This window comes from Protopterus annectens, chromosome 14.part0 (assembly GCF_019279795.1).
Source record: "Protopterus annectens isolate FY-2018-M chromosome 14.part0, PAN1.0, whole genome shotgun sequence".
Lineage (NCBI taxonomy): Eukaryota > Metazoa > Chordata > Ceratodontiformes > Protopteridae > Protopterus > Protopterus annectens.
The window spans coordinates 1,162,090,006-1,162,109,715 of record NC_056748.1 but is presented as its reverse complement, the minus strand read 5'-3'; the positions used below and the strand labels follow the sequence as shown (position 1 = coordinate 1,162,109,715).

Here is a 19,710-nt window from a genome sequence, read left to right as displayed (position 1 = left end):
ATACACCAAAAACTCTCGAGCTAAGCTGCTACCCACAATGTCCTTCTTCCTGTTACCTCAGATCTCATTTGCCGCATAGCCATATAGCAGGATTTCACTGAGCTCTCAAGCTAAGTATTATTTTTTTGTGTATTTTTGGATATTTTTCTCTTATATTTCACTCTTTTACTGTTATATCCTCCTAACTAGCTCTACCCATTGGGTAATTCTTTTACCATCGTTGGCCCTCTCCTTATCCTTATGGTATCGCTTGATACCATCATTGGTATCTTCCTTCCCTTTCTTTTTCCTTTTCTTACCTTTTTTTAGGTGTTTAGTAGTTTTATTAACTTTTTTGTGTGTGTATGGAAATGTCTGATAAAAAAGGGACTTTGGGGTTTAAACATTGCACCTCTTGTAATAGTAAACTCTCAAACAGCGACTCTCACAACGACTGTGTTGATTGTATGGTGGTTTCTCACCTCTCTGTTAAACCCCCTTGCCAAATTTGTCAAAAATTGTCAGCGGACGCTGAATGAAAGGAAAAATAAATTGATTCTGAAAGGCCTTCTCGTTTCTCCTTTCTCAGAGGCCCTTTCTGTGTCGGAGGTCTCAACCCCCTCCAGTAAAGTACAAGAAATGTCCCCATTCTGATCCCTCTTCACTGGCTGGTGATAAGAGTAAGACACACAAACATAAGGCCCACAAATCTTCCTTGGAGCATAGAATTGCTACTTCAGCTCCGACTACTACTGCTACTGTTCCAAGCTCTGCTCCAATTACTACATTGACCGAAGCCATGGAGATTACTGGATTTTCAACGTCGGCACCGACCTTGCTTTCCATTTCAGCTATGGCACCACCTTCGACAACAGCTATGGCAATGACTTTGCCTTTGACTGCACCGAAAGCAGTTCTTACCCATGCAATTCCTTTGGAACTGATAACATCGATTCTGAGTGCCTCTTCGGCACTGAGTCCCTTTTCTACTCCACTGATTCCTTTACTACCTGTCTCCAAATTAGAGACTATGGTGCCACTAGCTCAGACACCACGGACCCGATACTCCCCTTCATTGGATCCATTCCTAGGTTAGATGTACAGCCCCTTTCTGGACTGACCTGACTCCCCTTCAGGAGTGTCCATGAGGTCCACCAGGACTCTATCCATATTCAGTGTGGTGCGCCTGTTGGATCAGCTGTTGATGACCAGAGGGATACCAAATGTTCCTAAGACTCACCCCCCTCTGGGGTTTGGGTCTATCTCTCCCAGGACTTCGACGTATACTCCTCCTTCGGATCCATCGATTCTGAAGCCCATTGCTCCGACGTCCTTTGTGGAACCCCACTCCTCTGCGTCGACAGTGACTGTTGCTAAGGCTTCGAGGCCACTCCTTTGGTTTTTGGTTCCATCAGAACCGTCCCTTCCTCAGACTCATGGTTGGTGGCGGAGTACTCTGTCCAGGACACGGTTCCAAGTGTTTTATCGGTTCCGTCCTCTGATCTGGGGATATTGTCTGCCCTGATACTGCTTGAGGCTCCGTCTTCTGCAATGGGTCTGATGGAGCGGGGTATGACCCCGGTTCCGAGGTTGTCGTCCTTGGTTTCGGGCTCCCACTCCTCTTTGGGCGGGCCTGCTTTCCTGGTGATGGAGAGGGTGCTTGCTTCAGGAAGCTCCCTCCCAATGTCGGAACTTCACCCTGCCCCCTCTGAGCTACAGCTACCATGAGCCAGCTCTCCGGGACACTGGGAGGAGAAGCCTCAGGAAAACCCAGATTGGGGTACCCATCCTTACGAGTCTTCCTCAGATATTCCCACTGAGGAACCTCCTCGGAAGAAGGCGTACAAGAGGAAGCACATTGACTCTCCTGAAGAGTCTTTGACAGAGGACACGGACTATGATGATGGGGAGAGGTCCCCACAGTCACCCCCAGATGATGTCCCCTTCGGAGACATCCTGGAAATATTAAAACAGAGGGGTGGCCAGAAGGCCTCTAACCCTTCCTCGGAGGAGTTACTCTTTCCTGCAGGCTTTTCGCTCCCGGCCTTCTACCTCTTACGTGATCCCACCTGCTGATGGGTTAATCCAGCTCATCGTGCATCATGCTTGGCAGAACCCTGACTCTATTGAGGCCAGTCCCTGGAGACCCAATAAGATTCCCGCCCCCAAAAGAACATCCACACTGGTCCAGAGGTTTGCCACTTGACGCTATGGTGGTGGTGGTGACCAGTATAAAGGATCTAGTTGAAGAAAGTCCTACTGTTCACCCACCCAACAGAGAGTCACAGGCTGTGGACAGGTTGGGGAAGCGAGTTTTTGCTTCAGCGACCTTTGCTGTTAGGTCCCTGAACTACTTGGTACATTTCACGAGGCTCCAAAGAGATTTGATTACTGAACTTTCTGGAGCCCTCGTGGGTCAAGTTTCTGATGGGGCATGGGACAAGGTATATTTCCAATTCGTCCATGAGGCTGCTCTTCCACGCAACCGAAGGGGTGGATAGAGCTGTGGGTGCAGGCATAGTCATGAGGCATTATGTGTGGATGCGCATCTGTGACCTTATGGGCTCCTTCAAGTCATCCTTTGTTAACTCCCCTATTGAACCATCTTCCTTATTTGGTTCTAAAGTGAAGGACACACTGGCCAGGTGCGAGCATGATGAAAAGACTGCCTGACATTGGCCTACGTTTTTTCCAAGCTTCAGCGTTCTTTTTCCAGGAACTAGAGGACTGGAAAAATCTGGAGCAAGAAATCTCAAGGTCCTTTCCGTAATGCATGTGGCGTGGATTCCGCCATAGGCAGAGTGGGTTCCAATGGTGGAAGACGCCCCTTTAGAGGCAGAGGGGGGTCCATGAAACCAAGACTCCAGGGATTCCTTCTCTGGGCGGTCTTATCAACACTCCTGAAGCGTTGCCTGATTGCTTTCCCCAGGAAGCAGTCAGGGCTTGTTTTTCTCTGCACCAAACTGCCTGGTGCTCTATTTCAAACGATCGATGGGTTCCGAGAATAATCTCCAGAGGCTACTACATTCCTCTATCCTCCCATCCAAAACCTGCAAAAAAACCTTCCCAATGTTCCACCCAGTCAAAGGGAAGAAGCAGCTTCAGAGATAAGAAAGCTGTAATAAAAGAGAGTCATCCAACCAGTCCCTCTAGACCAAAACCAAAGATTCTTTTTAGTGCCAAAAAAGACTGGGGAAGATATGCATTTTGGATCTCAGCCTTTTAAACAAATCAGTAGTACAAACCAGGTTCCGCATGGTCACTATTCAATCCATTCACCCATTTTTAAGGGAGGATGTTTGGAAGTGCTCGATAGACCTGGATGCTTATTACCACATCAAAATGGACAAATGCTCCAGGAGTCTCCTTTGCTTCCGGCTAGGAGCCAGTCATTACCAGTTCTGAGCCCTGCCATTTGGTCTCTCCACGGCCCCCAGAGTGTTCACGAAATGTCTAGCAGTGGTGACAGCTCATCTGAGACTTCAAGGATTCCATATGCTTCCATATTTAGACGATTGGCTCCTTTCCACCCCCACCAAGTGCCTTTTGACCCTGGCCCTCCGTTACACACTTTCACTAGCGGAGTCCCAAGGTATCACTGTACATTGGGAGAAATCCAATTTATAACTTACCTAACAGCTGTAATTTATAGGGGCATTTTTTGATACTTGAACCTGCCTGGTATCTATACCGGCTCAAAGGCTTCAGAGATTAAGATTGCAAGTACAAGTGATACTCTGTCAAAGAAAGGTGTCAGCAAGGGAAGTTTTCCAGCCTCTAGGGTCCATGGCTGCAGCCATTCCGATAGTTCTTCTGGCAAGGTTACACATGAGACTGTTGCAATGGCTCCTATTGTCCCAGTGGTTGGCAAATTTTCACCCCCTAAACTCACAGATCCTCATAACCAAGTCTTGCAAGCAAGATCTCCTCTGGTGGATGAGCTCAGACACAGAACTTTGGTGTCGCCCTTTTCAGACCCCTCAACCCAATGCCACTATGACCACGGATGCTTCCCTGATAGGGTGGGGGGGCCATTTTCAGGGAATGACCGTCCAAGGCATGTGGTCAAGCTTAGAGGCCAACCTGCATATCAATGTTCTGGAGTTGAGTGGTGCTGTTAGCGTTGCAGGCATTACCTTCCGTCTGGAACAATTGCAATTCAGTCAGACAATATGTCAGTAGTCTGGTACATCAACAAACAAGGAGGAACCAAATCCTACTCTCTGTGTTGAGAGGCCGTGAGAATTTGCCACTGTGCGATAGCTTCTGACAGCTTTCTTATAGCAAAGCACATCCCGGGGAGTTCCAGCATGATTGCAGACAGGCTGAGCAGATGCATTCTCCTTCCACACAAGTGGTCTCTCAATTCAAAAGTGATAGCAGAAATTTTCAGCCGATGGGGACAGCCTTGTTGCGACCTTTTCACCTCCCCTTCAAGCAACAAATGCAGCAACTACTTTGTCCACTTCCCCCAGAGAGGGAGTCCTCGAGAGACGCTCTGACATGATTGGCCCACTGGTGGTCTCTACTCTTTTCCACCAATTCCCTTGATACCTCTATTTTTAAAGAAAGCAACTCGGTTGAGATGCAAGGTGATCCTCATTGCCCCATTCTGGCCTTGTCAGGTATGGTTCCCCTTCCTCCTGCCTCATCTTTTACAGCCTCCATGGATCCTGGACACTCGTCCAGACTTAAATTTCTCACCCCCAAGGGTTGATTCTCCCGAATCTGTCCACTCTCAAGCTGACGGCTTGATTTCTGCACTTCCATTAGTTGCCAGGCAGGAAGCCTTTTCTTCACCTGTTCACAATATCATTCTGGCCTCCCATAAACCATCCACCAGAAAACTTTACAGAGATAAATGGAAAAGGTTTTCTCTTTGGTCTAAAGAACGAATGCTAGATCCCTTCTCAGCTCCAGTCTCTCTTATCCTTCAATACCTATCTGTTCTTTGAAAATGGAGCATCAGCTTCTACCATATGAGTCCATTTAGCAGCTATTTCCAATTTCCATAACGAATCAGAGGGCACTCCACTTATGTCCATCCACCTTTCTCAAGGGAGTGTTTCACAGCAGACCTCCAATTAGGCGTCCCTTAGATGCGTGGATTCTCTCCCTAGTACTGCAGTCTCTCTCTCATCCCCCTTTTGAGCCTGCTGCAAAATGAGATCTCAAATTCCTCTCATGGAAATCTCTATTTTTGGTAGCTGTCACTTCAGCTAGATGGATCTCAGAATTACAGGCCTTATGCATCATGTACTAATCCATCTTTTCACCCCAAAGTGGTTTCTGATTTTACTGTGCACCGATACATCAAGCTCCCAGTGTTTTTCCAAACTATTCCAATAAAGGAGAATACTGCATTTGGACGTGCATAGGCAACTACGCTTTTACTTAAACAGGACTAAATCGATCTGCAAGACAGACCAACTTTTCATTTCCTTCTCTAGTCCAAAAATGGGATATGTTGTGTCAAAAGTCACTTTATCAAAGTGGCTCAGAGATTGTATTTCTTTTTCATATTCACATATAAATGAGCCTAAACCTCACAATATCAAAGCACATTCAACTAGAGCTATAGCAACCTCTAACTTTTCACTCCAGAGCATCTATGGACGACATTTGCGCAGCAGCCATTTGGGCTAAACTACAAACTTCATCAAACATTACAAGTTGGATAAGAACGGCCTTCGGCTCAATGGTGCTCAGGGATGTTCTTCCATAAGGGCCACCCAGGTTTCTCAGGTAGCTTGGGATTCTGTCCCATCAGTGATGAATGGGAAGAAGATTAACATCATCAGATAAAGAAGTTATGTCTTACCATAACATTCTGTCTGTGTTGTTGATCTTCCATTCATCACATCCCACCCCCCCGTCCCCCACCAAAGGCTCCTGGTGGATCTCATCAGTCCTTGTGGTGTTTTCAGGGTTTTTGCACAGAAATGGCCTCTGCTTTACTTCTATGTGTCTTATGCAAACTTGATCTGAGGTAACGGGGAGAAGGGCATTGTGAGTAGCAGCTTAGCTTGAGAGTTTTTGGTGTATGCGAGCTTGGTTAATACCAACCCATCGGAACCGAACCCATCAGTGATGAATGGAAGAAGATCAACAACACAGATGGAATGTTATGGTAAGACATAACTTCTTTTTTCTTTGCTTCCCAGGGGAACTACTGTATGCGGCAGTCATTTCTGAAGTGGGTACATGCAGACATCACTTTTATATCCAATGTTGGTTTATGGCCCTGACAAGCAAGGTTGCACGTACCCCTGCTCTTAAGACTTTGGTATACTGGCCAGATGTCCGGTGCTGCTGGCAGCAACTTCCCTACAGTTATGAATACTGCAACATGGAAGAGAAGGACATCTAAGGTTATGGTAAGTTCTTACACAACTATTCTTTCACACAACATTGGGGTTGACGAACTAATGTTTGTTTGGATGTAATCAAGGTGCTTGACATTGTTGCCTCATGGAAGCATAGTAGGAAAATTTAAGGTTACAGGATGACACCTAGAGTGGTGAAGTGAGATGGAAATTTGGCTGTTTGCAAGAAAAGTCCTTAAATTTATTAGTGCTGCTGATTTCTTTATCGGACCAATCCTGTTTGGTATATTTTTTTCAGATGTTATAGCTCTCTGGTGACTACCTGCAATTTATTTAACATTTGTTTACTGGGAAAGTTTGACTTGGAATGAAAATTGGAGGCCCGGGGAGAAATGCTCCAGACACACATCTTTGTAATGTGGGAGGAAACAAGAGCACTTAGAGGAAACTCACAGGAACACAGGGAGGACATGCAGACTCTGCACAGAAGGCATCCCAGCCAAGAATCGAACCAGCGAACCTCTTGCTATGCTGCAACAACGTTAACCACTGTACCACTGCACCATCCATTTGGACAGGAGTAATTTCGGAACATATGTTGTGGCTTTGTGAAGTTTTTATTTTCCATGTACAAATAGGTTGACCTGTTTTTGCCTCAGGTGTGCAACCTACACATCTTGTGAAGCTGATATGATCTTAACCTCTCACCTTTGGGCAATAAAATTCGTAGTGTTGGTGACTGAATATCAAAAGTAGAGGTTCAAAATGAGGAACACTTTCATATGTTTCATAGTAGAACCTGTATTTCTTATAATTACTGCTAGGAAATCTTTGTAAATACTTAATTCAATTAATATAGTAAGTTATGTTTCCTTAAATAGGGCTAACCTTATGAAGCAATACAGTATGGCTAGGGAGTGAACAAGCCTCAATCATAGGGCAAAAATCATTGACTTGTACCTAAATCACAACAGTTGAGAGATGTGGTTATGCTGCAAGAGTTGAATATTTTGAAAATGGTATTTAACATTTTTTTCTCATTCTTTTTTCTTTATAGGCCATGAGGGTGTCCACTTTATCTCTACAGCATGACAAAAGATTGGCTGATGAGCAAAAAGGTGGAAAGAAGAAAATCAAACTTGTTCAAAACCATGTAAGTACCTTAGTGATTTTGTTTTGTGTGTATCTGTTAATCCTGCTGTATCCATGCATTGTGATGTGGAGTGATGGCTTTATGAAATTAGAGACTTTGTTAGTGTGTAACAAGGTAAAATAGAAACTTGCATGAATGCCTTTATAAATAGGTGAAAATAAATAGCTGCTTTTATTGAACAACTATTGACTTTCACACGATTGCTGTTCCCCTTTTCATAGGATTAATGTTCTCTTATGCTTCTCTCTTTTATCAGCTTAATCACACAGTTAAAAACATTGTAAGTTCAAGCTCGAGTTTACCACTTTTCCTGATTCCCACATACCAGTGCATGGTACTAAGCCATTTTTAAGCATCTTTTAATCTTTTGGGGTTGCAGTCATTGTTTAAGCATACACGCCATTTCATACAGACAATTTCTGAAGTTTAAGTCATTCTGCCTAAGGACCACCTCTTCTACTTTTTTAGTTATCCAAGAAAATCTGTAATTTTTATGCAGCCCATCCTCGCTGCCTGTGGGAAAATGCTACAGTGTAGCCCTGGAATCTTGATTTTCATGTCTAATTCCTGGGAGAAGTTATTTTTTGTGGGACAGCTGTACTTTAAATATGTAAAGTAAAATATTTGTCAGCTGTGAAAATAGAGTGGCTTTTATTGGACTGCTTGCAACTTGAGAGATTCACAGCTGGACATTAAAAACAGTAGAATATTCTGGTGTTCACATGGGCATAAAAAGTTTTTTGTTAAGGTATGGTGCTAGCATCTATTTAATTACAATGGGCGGGGGACAATTTTAGCAGTGATATAGACAAGGTATATTAGGGATGCAGGGGAGTAGAAAAGCTTACTTTGGAGAAGAAGAAGACAGTATGAAAAACTTAATTTCATTTAGTTTGATTTTTGTTAAGATGTTTGTTATTTAATGGTATTTGATGGCATGGCAGACCATAAGTACTGATGAACTGATGTATGTTGTGGAAGATTGCTGCTGTTCCAGAGTACTTTAGGGAGGGAGAGGGAGACACTTGCGAGGGAATGCAAAGCCATTTAGAATGGTGGAAATAGTACAGATTACAGTTTGCTAATACTATGATTTCTTTTGTGCCACTTTGTGGAAGTGTGGTTGTGCAAATGATCAGTGCTTCATAGAATGCTGTTTGGTCATTATTGCAGCTGGGAGGGTAAAAGTGGCAGCTGCCCTAGGCACAGGCTGTTAGTGTGTGTGCAACTGTCAGCTCATAAGAATTGCTGAGTGAGGCTGCAAGTGCAGTAATGGCAAGCATTTAAGCAGCCACAGTTAACATTGTGGATGCTTAAATCAATTAATAAGTTTGTAATGTGGCGGCTGTTTGTAACTAGGAGCAAGTATAAGTTGTTTGTGACAGTCTCAGAAGGACATTTTTTGTTTTATCTCATTTTTAACTCCGAGGACTTTTTTCAGAAATTAAGACCTTTTTCCCCCTCTAACTTCTGTATGTGTAATCATTGGTAGTCTAATAAGTTCTTATGGCTACATTCATGAACCCAAACACATTTTATCCATTAAGCTTTGCATTGTAGACTGGCCTTTCTCAGTGTGACAGCTTTTTCTTATGTTAATGAAAAGGACAACTTGTCCGCCTTGCATTAGCTAGCCGACGGTGTTCCTCCACCCTGCAATCACCCTACTTTCTGGTACAAGGCATTACAATTTAAGAATTCATATTACAGGTGGTAGGAAAAAAGCCCACAAGCTTATACTTGTCACCTCCTTTCTCTCAATTCTAGAACTTCATATGTTTGAACAGACCACCTAAAGGTACATGGAGCATAATATAAAGAAAATTCTCAGAAGTTCCCCATTGCTCGCTACTCTGCCTTTGCTGGGCCTACCAGAGAGGACTTGTCTTTTTCCTGAGTGTGGGATATCTTAACTAACATGTGGTACTTCTAAAGAATTAACATGTCCTCCCCAGCTGGGTATTACTCACCCATTAATGGGTTTTTATCACTGTCTATCAGTATATTTCAGATCAAAGGCATGAGTACAAACACTATAAAAAGTTTTTTACTTACTCTGATTTTATTCTGTAACCTAAACCACTGATCTGAAGTAGTTTTCATTTGTTCTTCAACCTGTGGGTTCGGATCCGATTCAACCATATACTACAGCTCTAGGATCCAAAATCTGAGCTCCTCCCGTACCCATAATGCTCTGCTCTCCCCTCATCCCTTCAGATCTTATTTGCTGCTCTTCTGCTAGCACTGGGATTGGGACTCTATGAGCTCTTCAGGTTTTTTCTTTTCTGTGTGTATAAAAAAATTTTTATCTGCTAAACGTTAACTTTATATCTCGCTCTTAAAATGCCTTTCTAGGAAAACTTTATTCCTTAATTCAAATTTATAAAGTTTTTTTCTATTGTTCCCTACCCTTTTTTTTTCATCCTATATATAAAAAATATATTCTTCTGTTTGCACTTAAAGATTTACTTTTTTTTTTTTTTTTTTTTTTTTTTCAAATGACAGAGTCTAAACCAGCCGGATTCAAGAAATATGCCTCATGTGGGCACAAGATCCCGCTATATGATGCCCCCACACTGTGTGTGTGTGGTATGTGTAGGGCCTTCTCACATGGGCGACTCCTGCTCCATCCGTGCTGGCTTCAACCGGCATGCTTTAATAGATGGGAGGAATAAACTTATTTTAAAAGGCCTCCTGCCATCGACTGCTCCTTCGTCTGCACCCCCTTCTACTTTAGGGGCTCAAACCCCCTGAAAAATAACTTAGGGAATGCAAGCCATCGTTGTTTAGATCCCACCAAACTGGTGAACCACCTCAGAAATCGTCTAAAACTTCGGATTTGCCTGGCTCGGCTCCGATTGTGATCAAGTCTTCCCCTCAATGCCAGTCTTGCAGTTCTTCCCCAGAGCCACTTGTCAGGCTAAAGTCTCCCAGACCAGTCTCCAGACCACCATCTGTTGCTTCATCCACTAGGTCTTCCCATAGCCTCTCCAAAGCAGAGGTATACAGAATGATGATGAAGTTTCTCAAGGCACAAATCCAGCTGGGGATTTCATCTGCTCTGTCCCCCTCTGGGTCTCTGAGTCACTTCCCTGCCTTTGCTTAGATATCTCCTTCTCTGATCTGACCCCTGGGTTTGGAGTAATTGGGCCTGAAGATACCTGGAGTTGAGACGTTGGAGCCAACAGGTATGGTTACCTCAAAGCTGGTTTCCCTGACTTTTCCATCTCCGACCGTTTTGGAACAGAACTGTTGTTGGAGTGGTAGCTTCTACATCAGGTCTGAGAGGTTGATTTCAGCCGCAAAGCTTTTAGAACTGTATCTTCCCCTTGGGGCTTCAGCTCTTGATAGCTCTGCTCAGACTCCTCACTCAGATCCATGGGTGGCAGGGATTTGTGGAGCTTCCCCTTCGTCAACTCTAACTCTGACAGAATTGCCCTCAGATTTTTGATCTCCCTCAGCATTCTAGGTGGTGGAGTGTGTTCTCTGTGCTCTCTCTGCTTTGGAGTTCACCCCCCCCCCCAGTAGAGATTGTACCTGAGACATCTGTTCTGTCACCTCCAGGACAGCTCACCCAGAAAGATTTTCCAGACTGTTTCCCCCTTGGAATATCCCGAGTCTTCTGACACACCCCCAGAGCACCCAACTGAGGAGGTCCCTCACAAGCGTCTGTGCAGAAGGAGATGCTTGGATTCCTCTTTGGAATCCCTCACTGAGGACACAGATATCGATGAAGGGGAAGAGCCCCCTAGATCAAGACCTGAAGATGTCTCCTTTGGAGACATTATGGAAATTCTTCACCAAAAAGGCGGGTGGTCTGCCCAAAAGCATATCCCTGAGGAATTGGTGTTTCTGGAAGCCTTTGGGTCAGGCCCATCTACTTCCTGGGTGTCCCCCCTGCAAATCCCCTTATTGAACTTGTCTCCTGCAGGACATGGAAGGAGACAGAAACAGTAGAACCCATCCCTAAGCATAGTGACGATCCTGAGTGCCCCTTCAGATAGACCCCACTGGACTAAGGCTGTTCCTGTCAAAGCCATGGTGGTTGCAGCAGCCACCAAGAAAGAACTGGCCCAACAAAGCTCTACCATCCATCCTTTAACAGGGAGTCTAGGCCTTTGGACAGGTTTGGTAAGCGAGTGTACACTTTAGTGACTTTCGCGTTGCGAGCACTGAATTATTTGGCACATATAACCAGGCTACAGAGGGACTTAGACAAGGAGCTCTTTAGTTTTATCCCAGGGTCCATGTCTACCGAGGAACAGAAGACCTTTTCTTCGAGAATGGCCACCCTACAGTAAATATCGAACACATTCAAGAAGTTAATTTCTCATGTTACAGAAGGTGCCTCACAGGAGGCCGGGTCAGGCAATTTCCCTGAGATCTTCAAGGCATCTTTCACCAATGGCCCTTTCAACGGATCAGCTTTATTTGATCCAACTGTCAGACGCACTTTCCCAAAGTGAAAAAGACGGGAAGACCTTGTCTGTTATTGGAATCTGCTTTGCTACTTCACAACGAACCATTTCCAGAAACCAACATGAGAGTAAAAGGTTGTGGTACTGAAGATCTCAGTGTCCTTTTCAGGGTTCACAGGGAGGCCTTCTCTCCAGAGGCAGAGGGGAAATGGTCCTAGTGGCCGATACTGCCCTCGTGGCAGAGGGGGGGGGTCCAGTGACTCAAGGGTCTCAAGACATCATCTCAGATAGGCCCAATCAGCAATCCTGAAGGATTGTCCTGACTGTTCTTCTATGGAGGCAGTCGGGAGATGTTTATCTTTGCAACCAACAGATTGGGAAACCATCACAAATGACTGTTGGGTGTTAAATATTATATCCAGAAGTTATTCCATACCCTTTCCCGAAATCCCTCTCTAAGCAAGAACCTCCTCGATGTTCCAGTCAATCAAAGAGTGCCTGCAGCCTTAGAAATTTCAAAGCTGCTCACTAAAAGAATCATCCAAAGTGTCCCCCAAGACCAACTTGGATCAGGCATCTACTCCAGATTCTTTTTACTGCCCAAAACAATGGGGGACCTAAGACCTATTTTGGACCTCACAACCCTCAACAGATCTGTAGCCAGTTCAAAGTTCTGAATGGTCATGATTCGGTCCATTCTGCTTTTCCTGCAGAAGGACGACGGCATGTTCTCTACAGACTTTCAGAATGCATGCTATCACATCAAAATGAACAGACTCTCCAAAAGGTTCCTCCACTTCTTGCTGGGAGCCAGTCACTACCAGTTCAGAGCACTCCTTTTTGGTCTTACCACAGCCCCCAGGGTGTTCACCAAATGCATGGCAGTAGTGGCAGTTCACCTGAGACTGGAAGGATTTCATGTGTTTCCCTATCTGGGCGATTGGCTCCTGACTCCTCCCACCAGGCATCGACTTCTACAAGCCAGGGACCATCTCTTCCAACTAGCTTCAACCTTGGGCATTTCATCAATCTTAAAAAGTCTCACCTTCAGCCAGTACAACTAATAGATTTCATCTGAGCCCGTTTGAACACCACACATTCCTTAGTTGTTGTTCCTCCGGACAGAATCTCCACCTTAAGACTCCATATCAAGCAAATCTTGGATATTCCTTCTCCACCGGCAAGTCTTGTTCTAAGAACCTTGGTTTTCACGGCTGCCACAATTTCTCTCTTCCCAATAGCACACTTCCATATGAGAATACTTCAATGGACTCTAGAGGTCCAATGGTCCTTTCATTGCTTTTCGCTGAATCACCCTGTAAGATTATCTCGAGCATGCAAACAATCTTTTCTCTGGTGGCTCCAATTGGAGGGCCTCAAACAGGTTCAACCATTCGTCCTTCCTTCCTTCCCCAAAGGGCACAGTGACCATGGACACTTCCCAGTGTGGGTGGGGGGGGGGGCATTATCTGAGACAGACAGTCTAAGGCATGTGGTCACATCTAGAGACCAGTTTGCATATAACTGTCCTGGAGATGAGAGCGGTGCTTCTTGCATTGCAAGCCCTTCACTCCTTTCTTCAGATGGGGACCATTGCAATTCAGACAGACAGCATGTCATTGATCTGGTACATCAAATGGGAAAGGAACCAAGTCTCACCCTTTGTGTTGAGAGGCCATGAGGTTGTGGCAGTGGACGATTTCTTACAACCGCTTTCTAGTAGCAACACACATTCCAGGGAAATCAGACATTCTGCAGACAAGCTCAAGAGTAGTCTCTAAATACTTCGGTAGAAATATAATCTTCCAGAAATGGGGTCAGCCTTTTGGGATCGCTTCATATCTCCTTCCAACACCAAGTGCAGTGAGTTCTTTGCCCTGATCCCTCCTCAGGGACAGTCACTGAGAGATGCACTAGTCTGTGCCTGGCCCCTCGGTCTGCTTTATGCCTGTCCTCCTCTTCCTCTGATTCCCACATTTCTGCAAAAAGCTCATAGGTTGAAGTGCAAAGTAATCCTCATTGCTCCCTTTTGGCCTTGACAAGTATGGTTTCCTTTCCTTTTGTCTCATCTGGTTTTCCACCTTGGATTCTGGATCCCTCTCCAGACCTTCTGTCCCACCCATCGGGGCATTCTCGTCCAGATCTCTTGAGCCTGAAATTGACTGCTTGGTTGCTCCAATTCCAATGATGGCTAGAACTCCCGGGCTTTCATCCCCAGTTAGGAAGATTCTTATTGCAGCACTCAAACTTCCACTAGGAAGATATGATAGCAAGTAGAAGAGGTTCTCCATGTGGGCTCATCAAAACCAACTGGATCCCTTTACAGTGTGTGTTCCTGCTGTATTAGATTTCCTGGCATCCATTTTTCATAACTGATCTAGCTTCTTTACTGTTGAGGTGCAATTGGCTGCCATTTCCAACTTTCACATTGGGGAAAATTCATCCTCCTTGGCCTCATCTAAGTTGTGGAAGGCTTTTCTATAGGGTACTTTTCTTCTTCGCCCTCCTATTTAAGATGCCACTCTGCCTTGGACCTTACTATGGTTTTGCAAGCTGTAGTTGTGCCTCCTTTTAAGCCTTCTGCTAAAGTTGAATTAAAGTATTTGTCTTGGAAGACTGCCTTTTTAGTGGCCATCACTTCAGCTAAGAGAGTATCTGAACTACAGGGCTTATTTTGTAAGCCTTCATATTTATTCTTTCACAAAGACAAGGTTACATTGCATACTAATCTTTCCTTCCTGCCCAAGGTTGCTTCTGAGGTGAATATAAATCAAGTTATTAATCTCTGAGTATTCTTCACTAGCTTTCAAAACAAAGGAGAATATCAGCTTCATATGCTGGATGTACACAGACAGTTATGTTTTTATTTGGACAGAACAAATCATTTCAGAAGGTCTGATCAGCTTTTTGTATCCTTTTCAAAGGCCAAATTGGGAAAACCAGTTTCCAAGGTCACTCTGTCCAACTGGATCACGAACTGCATTTCATTTGTGTATTCTATTAAAGGAGTCTCTCTGCCTGGTCAGGTTAAGGCCCATTCCACTAGGTCTGTGTCCACTTTGTCAGCCTTTTGGTCCAAAGTTCCCAACTGATGATATTTGTGCAGCTGCTAAATGGTCAAACTCTCACACTTTTATATCTCATTATAAATTGGACATGATTTCCAGGAACAGGGCCTCTTTGGTTCTGCTGTGCTCTGGAATATGCTTTCATGAGGGCCTCCCAAGAATTCTGTAGCTGGGGATTGTCCCACAGGTTGAAGAACAAATGAAAAGAACAACTTCAGATAAAGAAGTTATGTACTTTTTTACCATAACATTCCATCAGAGGTTTTGTTTTTTTCATTTGTTTTTCAACCTTCCCTCCATTCCCCTACCTTTCTTTGTAGGACCTAGCGGATATGTATATAGATACTTCTTTCTTGTTTGAACTCCTGAAGTACACTTTTCTGGCTTCCTCTGCTTTATCTCCTTATCGGTAAAGACACTGCATTTGTTTGAGCAGCAAACTCTAATTGAGGGGATGAGGGGAGAGCAGAGTATTATGGGTAGGAAAGGAGCTCATATTTCAGATCCTAGTTGATTTGGATCTGATCTTTAGATTTGAACCCAGAGGTTGAAGAACAAATGAAAAGCCAACAACTCAGTTGGAACATTATGGTTTAGTACATAACTTCTATTTTGGTATCTTTACAGAAAATGTGAGTACTGTTTGTTCAACAGTTTTAGTAATACAACCAAAGGATAAAAGATCTTGAGAATGAAGTCACTAGTTCATCTGGCCAAGAGTTCCTTAACTTAGGTTAACTCAACAATTTTTTGTTTTATATTCCTTCTTCCTCACTCTCTTCCATAGCTTCCTTCATCCTCTTTGAAAACTCCTTTACCTGTTTCATTTTTCTGTAACATCTTTTGAAATACTGGAAAATGCTTCTTTGGCACCCTCTCTTGGGAAAGCAGAAAGTACTGCCTTTTCTGAATTTGACTTTGCCCTGATTTCCACCTCCTTCCCTGCCTTTCTCTGCATAGGAAAGTCTCTGTGCCACTTTCTTCATTGCTGCACTCGACTCCAAATAGGCCTTGGACAATAAGGGAGAGGAGACGTAAAATGGCATTGTCTAGGACATTTTAAAATGTATATGTTACTTCTTAAATTTTTTATGACTGAAAAAAGCCATTCCTCTAAGCATGAATCAGGGATGAAAAAAAGAAGTTATGTACCTACCATAACATTCCATATTAGTTGTCCTTCATCTCGCCTTCCTTCTTGCTGTTTGGGCTGCCTACTTCTATAGATTGAGAGCTATTTACTGGCTCGAGGCTAACCCTTGTCCCAGCGTCAGCTATTCAGATCTCGTTTGTGATAGCACACACTGGACATATAAAGTAACCTAAAACTGATTTACCAAAATAACAGATCAGAGTAAACTGTCATAAAATTACTTGGCATGTGAACCAAGAAAAAGGAAATCAGCCAGTGAAACCATAGTGAATTCCTCTCAGCCCTCCAGGAAGGGGCAAGAAGGAAGGCGAGATGAAGGACAACTAACATGGAACGTTATGGTAGCTACATAACTTCTTTGTTAAGTTGTCCCCTCTTGCCTTCATTCTTGCTGTTTGGGACAGCGTCCCTAGCACCTAAAGACCCCTGGCTCATTGGAACAGACTCTTCAGAACAGTGGAACCAAAGGAAGCCCTACTCCGGGAGACCACATCCACTTTGTAATGAGAGATAAAGGTATGAGGGTTTGCTCAAGTGGCAGCTGCACAAATTGAGTCTATGGGCAATTTAGACTGAAAGGCTACAGAAGTGGCTAATGCTCTAGTAGAATGACCTTTCAGTTTTGCTGGTAGATGTTTATATCTTAACTGGTTAAATAAAGGCAATGGTGTCAGATAACCATTTGGGTAAGGTCACCTTAGAAACTGGAAGGCCTTGCTTATTGTGAGCATAGGAGAGAAATAATTGGTCTAACTTTCTTAGCTCTTTGGTCCTATGGAGGTAAAAACATAATTGTCTGTGCACACCCAGTTGGTGAAGACTGTATTCTGCCTTGTTGCTATAATTGGGAAAGAAGACTGGGAGCTCAATAGATTGATTTAAATTGTTTTCTGAACAGACTTTTGGTATGAAGGATGGGTTGGTTCTCAGAGAAACACCATACATGGAGGACGAACACAGAGTGCTTGGAGTTCTGAAACATGTCTAGCTGAGGTAATAGCAACCAGAAAAAGTGTTTCCCAAGAAAGAAATTTTAAGGGACATGAAGGTGCTTGTTCAAAGGGAGGCAGAATCAAAGAAGTCAAAACTAAATTGAGATCCCAAGGAGGAGGTGGATCCCCTCACTGGGGGTCTAAGAAGAGATGTTCCTCCCATGAAGGCTTTGCAGAGCTTATGAGACATTATGCTAGAATTAAGAATTCCAATATGAAAATTAGATATGATGGCCAGTTGTACCCTGATGGTGGTAGCAGCCGCACACGACTGAAAAAGCTCTGCTAGAAATTCTAGAATTTGAAGGACTGGGGCTGAAAAGGGGTCTAAGTTTCTAGATTCTGCCCAGTAAGAAAATATTTTCCATTTGCTAGCATAAGTCTTTCTCGTAGTTGACTTATGGGAGGATACAATAACATCGCAAACTGCTGGGGAGATACTTGGAAGCCTGGCTAAAGTAGGAAGTGGAGAAACCAAGCTGTGAGCTTGAGAGTCTGAAGGGATTGGTGTAACCCGCCTGACTGATGAATCAACAGATCTGGCACTGGGTTCAGAACCCAAGGCTGGTCGTGAAGGTGCAGGAATGGAAACCATATCTGTCGAGGCCAATAGGAGGCAATGAGGATCATTTTGCAACCCAACGATTTTGCTTTCTGTATGAATCTTGGAATTAGGGGAAAAGGGGGGATGCATAAAGGAGTTCCTGAGGCCAATCGTGGACTAGAGTGTCCCTAAGAGTTTGACCTGGAGGAGGAAGCAGGGAGAAGTAGCTGCTGCATTTGTTGTTGAGGAGGGTGGCAAATAGATCACAGCAAGGCTGGCCCCATTTGTGAAGATAAGGTCCGCAACTTCCTGATTGAGAGACAACTCGTGAGGCATGAGGATAGCCCTGCTGAGCCTGTCTGCTATTATGTTGGATTTCCCAGGGATGTGCGTTGCTGTCAGAAAACGCTGGGAGGAAATCACCTATTGCCATAGCCTGAGGGCTTCTCGACACAAGGGGGTAGGACCTAGTTCCGCTCTGCTTGTTGATGTACCACACAACTGACATGCTGTCTGTTTGGATCGCAGTAGTTTGATATGCAGATGGTACTCGTGAGGTTGCCACATGCCTTGGACTGTCCTGCCTAGATAATGCCCCCCCCCCACCCTATCAGGGAAGCACTGTAGCTACCGGAGGGGGTTGAATGAAAGATTTACCCTGAGTCACCAGTGGGGAGACCATTCACCAAGCGGAGTGTCTTTTGCATGTTTCTGTAATCAGGATCATGTGAGACATGGGTAGTTCCTGGAAGGACCACTGTGTGAAGAGAAGCCACTGAAGGACTCTCATGTGGTAATGCACTAATGGTACAAGAAGAATGGCAGCTGCCATAGAGCCTAGAACATTCAGGACATGTCTGACTTGGACCTTTCTGCTCCCCATTAGAAATTACACTTGTTGGCGAATAGAGAAAAAAACTTTCCTGAGGTTACCTTGCAAACATCTGTTTTGTGTTTAATTCTGCTCCTATATATGTAACAGAATGACAGGGCAACAAGGCAGATTTTTTGAAATTTACTGTAATGCCTAATTGGGTGCAGGTTGATACTGTATAATCCTGTGCCTCTAAGAGTTGATGCCTGGTGGTAGCAGTTAAGAGCCAGTCATCTAGATAGGGAAACACCTGGAATCCTTGACATCTCAGGTTAGCCATGACTACTGCCATACATTTGGTGAACACCCTGGGGGCTGTGGTGAGACCAAAGGGCAGAGCTCTGAACTGATAATGACTGACCCCTACCCGGAAGCGAAGAAATCTCCTGGAGCGTCTGTCCATTTTTGATATGGTAGTACACATCCTGAAGATCTGTGGAGCACATCCAGTTGTCCTGATCCAGAAAAGGGAGAATGGACTGCAGTGTTACCATGGAACTTTTCTTTTTGTACAGATTTGTTCAATCTGCTGAGATCCAGTACTGGTCTCCAGTCCCCTGTCTTTTTTTGGTACTAAAAAGAATCTTGAGTAAGTTCCGGATCCTAGTTGGTCTGCGAGGACTTCCTGAATGGCTCTTTTTTGTAGCAGTTTTGAAACTTGAATAACTGCTTGATCCCTTAGATTGGGTGGGACATCTGGGATGGACTTTTTTGACTTTAGAGGGGGGGTTGATGAAAGGGGATTTTGTAACCTTCGGATATGATAGATAGTATCCATTTGTCTCTTGTTATATTTTGCCAGGCTTTTGGGTACAGGGAAAGTCTTCCCCGACTGCCTCCAGAGGTGAGCAGTCGGGCAACCCATCAAGGATGCTGGAAGGGTTTGGCAGAGAAAGTTTCTCTGTCACACTGATTTTCTGGTCACTCTCTGCTACGAAGTTGGCATCTGCCATTGTTCTTTCCCCCTCTGCCCCTGGGGGAAATAATCACCACGTGTGTCAGGCAAGGGTCCATGAAACTTCTGAAACCACATCTTTCCACCCTTCTGACCTTTGGGATAAGGTCTGTTAGGAGTGGAAAAACGGACTCCCACAGCAGAGAGAGTCTTGCCTTCCTGCTCGCACCTGGTAAGCGTGTCTTTTACCTGAGGCCCAAAAAGCGAGGAGCCATCAAAGGGAGTATTTGTGAAGGATGCCCGAAAGG

General features: G+C 44.4%; 1 protein-coding gene across 1 annotated transcript in view; it reads left to right on the top strand.

The window, feature by feature from the left end:
• Nucleotides 1-19,710, top strand: part of RTEL1 (regulator of telomere elongation helicase 1) — a gene marked incomplete in the record, with an annotated part of 4,697,248 nt that overhangs the window by 3,687,571 nt on the left and 989,967 nt on the right. Inside the window, 1 exon segment of the mRNA XM_044056976.1 lies at nucleotides 7,363-7,458. Within this exon segment, the coding sequence (XP_043912911.1) occupies nucleotides 7,363-7,458 (96 nt within the window).